Source organism: Callorhinus ursinus, unplaced genomic scaffold (assembly GCF_003265705.2).
Source record: "Callorhinus ursinus isolate GAN/ISIS: 27379988/994484 unplaced genomic scaffold, GSC_fseal_2.0 scaffold3, whole genome shotgun sequence".
Taxonomy (NCBI): Eukaryota; Metazoa; Chordata; class Mammalia; order Carnivora; family Otariidae; genus Callorhinus; species Callorhinus ursinus.
The window spans coordinates 66,771,249-66,781,362 of NW_027397065.1; the positions used below are offsets into that span (position 1 = coordinate 66,771,249).

At 36.8% G+C, this 10,114-nt stretch overlaps 1 protein-coding gene across 1 annotated transcript in view; it reads right to left on the bottom strand.

Moving 5' to 3' along the window:
* Window positions 1-2,720: 2,720 nt before the first annotated feature.
* The window catches only part of TARS1 (threonyl-tRNA synthetase 1), a 26,047-nt gene continuing 18,653 nt past the window's right edge, over window positions 2,721-10,114 (bottom strand). Inside the window, exons 14-19 of the mRNA XM_025867429.2 lie at window positions 9,543-9,620; window positions 9,287-9,387; window positions 9,092-9,196; window positions 7,055-7,127; window positions 4,210-4,324; window positions 2,721-3,247 (exon numbers count right to left, since the gene is read on the bottom strand). Coding sequence (XP_025723214.1) covers window positions 3,099-3,247; window positions 4,210-4,324; window positions 7,055-7,127; window positions 9,092-9,196; window positions 9,287-9,387; window positions 9,543-9,620 — 621 coding nt within the window. The 3' untranslated portion in view covers window positions 2,721-3,098. The remainder of the gene's footprint in view (window positions 3,248-4,209; window positions 4,325-7,054; window positions 7,128-9,091; window positions 9,197-9,286; window positions 9,388-9,542; window positions 9,621-10,114) is intronic.

Below are 10,114 nucleotides of genomic sequence, written 5' to 3' on the forward strand. Positions count from 1 at the left end.
TGTCTCACGGGATAAATGCAACCAGTGAAATGTCTGTCCAGTTTGACTTTTAGATTGTAATTGTGAAGGGATGAAGGTGTTAACTAACCGTATTGTGATAATCATTTTGCAATATATATGTGTATCAAATCATTGCATTGTATTCCTTAAACTCATATATGTCAATAATATCTCAATAAAGCTGGAAAAAATTTTGACTTTTGGGAAACTGGAGTGAAAGGAATAAAACAGAGATGGTCAAGTCAGATATTCCAAGAAAATATTCTGAAAGATAATTATTAACTCCAGTAAAACAAAAAATTGTACTAGAAAAATAATGTAATCATAGAAGACTATTTGGCTTATCAGAGCAATAGCATTTATGAACATAGTAAAAATAGCACCTAATATGGATTTAACAAGGTGAGATGTTGGAAGGATGGAGGGAGAAGATGAAGGAGTACAAAAGAAAATCCCCATCTTTTGAAACAGAAGTCAGTAGAGGGGTTCCAAAAGTGATGAACCAAGAGAGAGCAGCCGTCTTTAGAAACAGGAACAGGGCATACACCAGCGCGCCTAAAAGTGGTTGTCTGGGGCAGTGTGGGAATGGGTGAAATCTTGTCAAAGGACAAGAGACTGATTTCCTCCTAAGCCTTTTGTTACTGTTCGACTTTTTTTTTGAGGCCGAATTGAGCAAGACCCGTCCGAAGGAGAGACTTCTCAAAGTGTGCTTCTCAGCACCAGCTGGGAGCTTGTTAGATGCAGCATCTCGAACCCAGCCCAGAACCTAGAGAGTGAGTCTGTATTTCATGCCACCTTCTGGTGACTCACATGCCCAGCAATCTGAGGAGCACTGTAGCAGTCATGGTGCAGGGGTCTGAAGTGAGATGCAGGTGTCCCTTGCTGTAACAAAGGCGAAGAAGTGAGCTGAGGCGACTCATGGGGCACACGAGGCAGCAGAGGGTTTGTGTGAACTCAGCCCACAACTCGAGGTCCTTTATCCTTGCCTCTACCTCCTTAACCTGCCCCAGTACTCCTGGCTTAATCTGTCTCTGCAGATTTTGGTTTAGGCGCACCTCTTTTACATTTTCCTACATATTTTGGTGTTGGTACCTTTTTTACTTCACAAAATTGGTCTTTACAGATTGAGTCGCATGCTGGTTGCAACTGTGCTGTCACTGTTCTAAAACTGCTCTTGCATATTTGATTACCGAGATCATAGAACTCTAGACTAGCTCATTGATAAAAGCTTAGTAATTCAGCTCTTCAATTCTTCAAGTCAAATACCAGAATAGAATGGATGGATAAAACAGTGAATAGACCAGTCTCCGCACTCCAGGAGAGAGCAAAAACAAAACAAAAAAACAAACAAAACAAAAGCAAAAACATAATGAACTACAGACTTAAGAGCTTTATGGGATAAGCCCCCGGTTCCAAGAGGTCTTAGAGGGTTGCGCCCTAATGTTTCCCCTAGAACTGAGGACTGAGGACTAAAGCTAAGGTGTCAGTTACAAAGATTCTTTGACTCCTGGTCCTACCAACCTGTGCCTTTATTACACTTTTATATCTTAAGTTCTGAGAGGTTTATAAAGCTTCTCTAAACATTTCAAGGAAATCACTTATAACCCATTTGTTGCTTTGTGTAAAATAAGTACCCAAAAAAGTCTAGCTAAACCAAGGTTGGTTTTTGGACTATTACGGAAACCATCTGAAATAATTCTATGATATGAACTTTTTCAAACCAAAGAAAAATTCAAATTAAGATAGTACGAATTGTAAAGAAATAAAAATAAAATACATGGTTTTTTAAATGAATCAGAAATTTTATTATGACTTAGGATTGTAAGGTTTTGTTTCAAATATATAGTCTCAAGATACATATAAAAGTTCATTACAAACCTGTCAAAAGCTAAGTCTTAAGACGTTTATAAGCAAGGATTAATTATAAAGTTCTAAAAAAAAAAGCCCTATGATTAGAGGTCTTCTCTCTTTTAAGGATTAATCTATGCAAAATGACTTCATTTTGAAGTGACCCTGCCAAACAAGCTACTGCGGTTATTAGAGAACTGACAGGCTGTTGCCTTTTCCAGATGACTGTATTAAAGAGGAATTAATATATGTCCACACAAGGAACTCCTTATTTGGTGGCGCTTTCCCAATCATTTACCAGTAGAAAATTGAAAAATTATTCCTTATGAGAAAATAGGGAATTTGTATAACCAGGATGCTATATAGGCCCAGAGCAGTCTGCCAGCCACATGTATTTCTTTGAAAACTCATCTTCATCTTAAAAATTTGTGCACATCTACTTTATATTAGATTCATAGTTGGTTCTAATTGTTCATATCAAAAAGTGACACTCCTAAAAAATGCCTCCTATGGGGCGCCTGGGTGGCTCAGTCGTTGGGTGTCTGCCTTCGGCTCAGGTCATGATCCCAGGGTCCTGGGATCGAGCCCCGCATCTGGATCCCTGCTCAGCGGGAGGCCTGCTTCTCCTTCTCCCACTCCCCCTGCTTGTGTTCCCCCTCTTGCTGTCTCTCTGTCAAATAAATAAATAAAATCTTAAAAAAAAAATGCCTGCTATGCCTGAGAAGCAGCCACCCAGCCCATCCCCCACTCTGAGAACAGCATTCCCTCCCAAATGACAACATATTAAAAAACATTAAAGATAAACACTGAATCACACAATTTGTTCCAGGCAGGTGTATACGTATGTGAAGGACAGAGCATTGAGACTTACATGAATTCAAGTTTTTATTTTTCCAACATAATCCAATTCTGGTCTTTTACTTTAATCAAATCTGAAAATTTTTGTTTTTCAACTTCATTAAATTTATAAAAAAACATTCTCCCACATTACATTAAAGCATTCTTCATGTTTTATTTCCAGTGCTCCAATGTTTATTTAACAAATAAAATCACTTTAATGTCTTTTAATTACCTCCTTCAAATACATGTTGTCTAAAACCTGTATAGGTCACAAAATAGGTTGATCCTGCAGTCACCTATGCAGACTCTGCTAAACTATTCCAAATTTGGTATAAATCGATGTTTTCTAGAGTATAAAGTTAATGCTACAGAATCCTTTCCCACTGAGCCAATCTGGGTCAAGTTCTTCTTTAAAATTCTTCTTCTGCTTGTTTGCTGCGGGACTGCTTGAGCTGCTGTAGCCGCTCGATGGTTTCAGGAATCGTACGCTCTCCATGTACCTTATTATCTCTTGTACGGATATTAACGGTGCCACTGGCTTTCTCTTTTTCACCAATAACTAAAACAAAAGACAAAAAGCTTTGTTAGGTGGAAGGATTTTTATTGAACATTTGAACAGAAATGATCCTAGGACCCAGAAGCCACCATGTAGCTTTTGATTCTTTAAAATGTTCAAATGAGCTATCAAGCCATGAAAAGACATGTAGCAATCTTACTTAAATGCATTATTACTCACTGAAAGAAGCCAATCTAGAAAGGCTACATACTGATTCCAACTATATGACATTCCGGAAAAGGCAAAACTATGGAAATAGTAAAAAAAAAAAAAGAAAAAATCAGTGGTTTCCTGTGGTTAGGAAGAGAGTTTTGTATGTGGAGCACAGAGAATTTGGGGGGGGCAGTGAAACCATAACAGTGGACAAATGTCATTATATATTTGTCCAAATCCATAGAATGTACAAAACCAACAGTGAACACTGATGTAAACTGCAGACTTTGTAAGAAGTATACCAGTTTGGTGCAGGATATTGGTAGTGAGGGGGGCTGTGTTGGTTTTGGGCAAGAGGTATACAGGATACTTTGTCCTTTCCGCTCAATTTTGCTACAAACTTAAAAGTGCTCTAAAGAAATAAAATCTATTTAAAAATAAAATAAAATAAAATTTTCAGGTGACCATGTATAGTTGGGCAACCAATTTAAAAATCTTTTCATTTAAAAAAATCTATCATTTCATAATGCTTCAAACCACTGTACTTACTGAGTCACTTAATCCAGCCAACCTAATAAAAACTTACCATATGAAGGAATAGGAGATAAAGGAAAGAAGATTTTTAAACAAACCTTTACCATTATTCTTTTTCACACCAAAATTTCCCTTTGTTACAACAAATGAACAAACTTCATAGTGTAAGAATCTGGATTAGAGGGAGCTAAACTAACGACCACAATTCTCATAAGTCTCAAGACTTCAGTGTTTTCCTAAGGTTTGGCAGGTTTTCTTTGGTAAGTTTCCTTTCTTACCTAGGATGAAGTTATATTGTGCTAACTGTGCGTTTCTGATCTTCTTATTTAACGTACAGCCTGGATCCAGATCAACGTCCACCATGAATTTAGCATCATGGAATTGTTGCCGTACCTATTTAAACAGATACAGAATTCTTCAGATCTAAAGTAAGAATTATATTTTGATCTTAAATGAATATTTAACATATGACTTGGATAGTCATGCAATTATTAAAAAAGGAATGCTAATAGGTATATTGAAGCATATATTATTAATCTGTGACTTGGGACTACATTTTCAAAAATTAAAAAGATATATTTTGCTTTTGAGAGGTAAATGTTTTAGAAAATCCTTAAAAATCAGAATTCAGGCAAGCAGCTAAATTTAATCAGCTCTTTACAAAAGAAAAAAACCCTTTTGCAAACATATCTTATAGTCACTAAATAGTTGCCAAGAAACAAATTGCTTATCAGTCTCCACATTAATACATAATGATGGATGTCCAATCTAACACAGAATGTAGTATTTCTGATCCCTCAAATAGGCAGCAAGCTGGTAACAGGAATTCAGTTGTTGCTGTCATTTGTGTGTGCAACATTTTAATATGAAATGTTGACAGCACAAACAATAGGCCCAAACCATCTTAATAGTTTTTTATGTTTCTAGAGAATGGAATACAGTCATATAAAATTGTCTTTTAATACTAATTATTTCTTTAATAATAACTTTGTGTACATGACCTAAGCTAAACAGAACTCTGTAAGAAAAAAAAATAGAACTCTACAAGAATAATTTATGTAAAATAAAAGAAAACATCAAGTTTGAGAAATACTAAAAAGTAGTTTTTTTTCTCTCTGAACAGGTATTTTCTTTTTGATTAAAAAAAAAAAAGCTTTTTTTTAAGAGAGAGTGCAAGCGGGGGTGGGGGTTGGAGGCGCAGAGGGAGAGGGAGAGAGAGAATCTTAAACAGACACAGGGCTTGATCTCATGAACCTGAGCCAAAATCAAGAGTCAGACGCTTAACCAACTGAGCGACACAGGTGCCCCAAAAAGAAACCTTCTTAAATGAAGGAGCCAAAGGCAAAGACCAAATTGGAATTTCTTGAAATAAACTTCCAGGAATCTAAAGTTGGCAATCTACATTAGAGATTATTATTCCAGGCCTTTTTTTCTCCCCTCAAAAATACCAGCTCCACTTTACCATCTTAAGTTTTTGTATATTGAACAGTAAACAATGTTTTCATTTTTCCTTTCCAAAAAAAAAAGGCAACACTACATTAAATTTTATTAATTGTAAGTTAAATTAAACTAGATTAAAATTTCCATCTACCTGACAACCAACTACCACTAACAGGACAAAAAGATCTGAATAAACCATTTTTATCTCACTAATAGGCTGTTATGTCTACATGATCATTAACCAATAGGGATTTTTGTTAAGTACGCAAATTTTAGAAGGGTTCTTGCACGGTTTATTATGGGTGCCACGATAAGATTATACTTTCAACTGTAAGCTATTTTAAAGAATAAAGCATAGTGTTTTAGTTTCTTCACATGGGCCCTTGTGTGCATGTGAGTTGCACTACTCGGGAACTGGTGAAGTGGATAATCATAGGCTGTTTAGCACATCTGGTCTCCAGTCATTAAGTATCAGTAGTAGTGCTCCCCCACTCCGTCCACTCAATAGAACCAAAAACCCCATGCCCGCATAACTCCAAATGCCACCCCCACCACTGACGCAACTGGGGTAAGTCAGTATTGTTACAGTTGAGAAATGAGTTATTTAATTACAGACCGTTCTCCTACCATGTGAGCTTTCATAGTGCAAATAAGAGAAAGTACAATCAATTAAGCACAGAACATAACTGATTTTCATCATTTATAACTAAAACTATTGTGCGAAGTAACAGAAATATAGTATGTCTGAATGGTTTGCTTTTCAGGCGGTCTAATGTTCATGAATTTTTTTTTAAGACAGTTAAGACCTGAATGCAATTTATTCTGATGATCTAGAAACATGATGGTTTTGACGTTATACTGTTCCCTGATATTTAGATTTTAACCAGCCAATTTATTACTTTTAGCTTGCAATTATGAAACAATGCTTATATATAACACAACTTTTAACGATTTGAAATTCCTTAGTATGGAATTGTCCCTCTAACAGAACAGACTGTTCTAGTCTTTAAGGTGTGAAGTATGAATGGATATTTACAAATCTGTTAGTAAGGTAGTTTCTCTTTCTTTTTTTTTTTTTAAGATTTTATTTGTTTATTTGACAGAGAGAGACACAGTGAGAGAGGGAACACAAGCAGGGGGAATGGGAGAGGGAGAAGCAGGCTTCCCACAGAGCAGGGAGCCGGATGCGGGGCTCGATCCCACGACCCTGGGATCACGACCTGAGCTGAAGGCAGACGCTTAACGACTGAGCCACCCAGGCGCCCAGTAAGGTAGTTTTTCAATGGGTAGGGCAAAACATGGGTCTGGCACACCATTAAGGTAAAAGAAAATTTACAAATAATTGAAGAAATTTACATTACAAACATGAAGCAAAATTATTCTTTGACCAAAGAGCAGCTTAAATTGCATTGTGCATCGGAAATTACGTATCATACTGGGGCATTATTTCCTCATACTAAACACTAAAATATACAAGCGTATTTAAAAACACTATCCAAATTATGTCTTCTGATCATGAAACATGTAGGAAAGTATCAAAGAGGTAATGTAATCTGTTCAGAAATAGGAACATTTCTCTATACCACAAGTGGCGTGAGCTACCAAGGATATGTATGTCTTATGAGATCTAGAAAGCCAAGTGGCAGACAGTAAATTGAAAGAAAAGTTGTATTTAAGGATTACCTTTTGGGCATATTCATCACATGTTGGTCCCACTGGAACTACCATTACCTGGCGAGGAGACAGCCAGAAGGGCCTTTAGAAGAAATTAAAAATATTTAATGTGGATTGGGGCCCTTTCCTAAAAAAGGATGGCACATTTCTTAAGTCTGCTTTTCAGTATCTTCCCAAAATATGCAAGGGCCATTTTATCTATTTTTTAAAATTTTTTTTTAAGATTTTTATTTATTTATTTAACAGAGATTGAGAGCACAAGTAGGCAAAGCAGCAGGCAGAGTGAGGGGGAGAAGCAGGCTCTCCGCTGAGCAGGGAGCCCAATGCGGGGCTCAATCCCAGGACCCTGGGATCATGATCTGAGCTGAAGGCAGACACTTAACTGACTGAGCCACCCAGGCGCTCCAAGGGCCACTTTAAAAAACTCTCCCCCTGCCCCTTATATCCAATAAAGACTAAAGGGAGGAGATTCAGGAGCAGAGAGGGAAACTTAAATCAGGAAAATCCGTAACTAAGGTTTGATTTACTAGGGCAGATGGCAAAGCACATTGAGGGCAGGGACTCTGCCTTGCACCTCAACATATCAGGAAACAGAACATCACACACCAGCTGCCAGAGGGCCTAAGAAAGAACTGCATTTAGTGATTCACTGTTCAACATTCTCTTATTAATTATTCTTCATGGGGGACATGGACCAGACCATGCCTTCAGTTATTCAAGATCCATTTTGCGGTATTCAGCAATTGTAAATGATAATAACTGGTGACAGTATTTGATAAAAATTGAGTGTTTTCCCTTTTTTTTTGAAAGGCAGATGCCACCTGTAGCGCCTCGTTTAATAATGTCTGGACTCTTGCAAGCCTGACCACCCTAAGTTCTCCTATGTTTTCACTTCTTATTAAAAACTGACTATTTGTAACTCTACCTGTGGAGGATTTCAGGTGTCAAATCTTCCCTATGCTGCAGACATTAGGACTAGTGTTTCTCTTAATCAGTCCTCTAGTTTCAGTTGTTTTATTACAGCAGGGAAAAGGCACTAAATTCTACCTGAACTGGCTGTTTCCCACCTATCACAGGTTTGACAGAACAATCAGCTGAGGATTGCCATAGTCTCTAGAAACCAAGTAGAGTGTTTTCCATATTTGATTGGATTTTGTGAAACAACTGAAAAGAGATCATTTCATTTCACTGACAAGTATGACAAACTCCCTTTAATGACTGAACTAACCAAATTAGAAATAAAATTGAAATGACTACAACTTTTAAGGTAAAACCGATTAACATTTTACAAAAGTTTTGTATCAATATAATTAATATGGCAGACTCTACAAAATGAGTGTTTTATAACCTTGTGTGGCTTTCAACTGCCTTTACAAATTGTGGGCCCAGACAAAACTGCTTAAAAATAAAAAAGGAAGTCATGTGCTCATATTCTGCCAGCAAAAGCATAATCTTGTAGAAACAAGACAAAAAATGTTGATCAGTTTGGAGTCTGTACTTTCAATTAAAAAGTAACTGGCGAAAGATTTATACGATCTGAAGAGAAACCAGAGTACAAATCATGGAACACTACATCAAAAACTAATGATGTAATGTATGGTGATTAATATAACATAATAAAAAAAAAAAGAACCCCTGAAGATCAATTAAAAAAAAAAAGTAATTGGCTTCTAAGGGACGTCAAAATACTTGCTTATTACGATCAGCAATACTCAACAAGGTAAGCCTACTCTTGTTTACTCAGACAGAAACATCAAAACCATATTAATCCCAAAACAACAAATGTGCTTCTTAGTGTATAATAACTTCCAATTAGAAAGTATTATATAACATTCAAACAAATCAAGTTCTGAAATAAAAATAGTACTACTAATTATTCTTGAAGCAAAAATTTTGGTTTAGATTATGATTCTTTAGTGAACACCTGTCATTAATTAGAAGTGACCAATCAGATCATTCTCCTTTTCTACTGCATAACTAAACTGGACAGCAGACATTTCTTTTAGTCAATTTACATTGTCTAGACAAATCAATGACAAAAATTACCATTTGCCGCCAAAGTTTTCAGTGAGGATAGCAATCATTCTTTCCACTGACCCCAAGATGGCTCTATGGACAATCACTGGCCTTTTCTTATCATCACCATCATGGCTACACAGGAAAAAAAAATTGTTTTACTTTACATATTCCTTTATATCCCCCTGAAGACGAGTACACTCAGAGCAGACTCCAGAAACTCACCTTACAAAAGTGAGATTAAATCTGATGGGCAACTGAAAATCCAACTGGATTGTTGCACATTGGTGGTACCGACCAATTGCATCTTTAATCTGTATATCAATCTAAGAAGTAAAGACTGGGTTATTTTAAGATGCTGTCTATATTAAAGCTCAACTCAGTAGTTTAACAAGACTGGCTTTCTTTCTTTCTAACTTAAAGTATGTCTTCTTCACCCCAAAATAAAAATCACACTACTCAAATATACTTTCATACTGACCTTTGGACCATAAAAAGCTCCATCTCCAGGATTTAACTCCCACTTCTCACCAAATTCATTCAGACTGTTTTCAAGTTGCTAAGGATAAAGCAAGATGGTTTTTATTTTTGTTCATCTGCAACTTCCCTTCTTCCAGCCTGATCTAAGACTAAAACCATGGTAATTAGTCTCTTAGGTCCCTATTTTCTGTGTTAGAATTCTGTCCACCTAAACATACTCACATACAAATCCCCTTTTCTGAGAAATAACTGAAACTCATCACTGCATAGGTTTAAGAAGCACAGCATGATGCTTTGATTTACATATACTGTAAAACGATTACCATGTTAGATTCAGCGAACATCCATTTCTCACACAGACACAATAAAAAGAAAAGAGGGAAGAAAAAAAGAACATGTTCTCCCTGTGAAGAGAACTCCCAGGATTCACTATCTGACCAATCTTCCTGTGTGTCACACAGCAGTGTCCGCTACTGTCATCACGATGCCTATCAGTGTCCCTGGGAGCTGCTGTTCTCATGACTGAAAGGCCCTGGTAGCTGTGTTCTCATGACTGAAAGGCCCTGGTAGCTG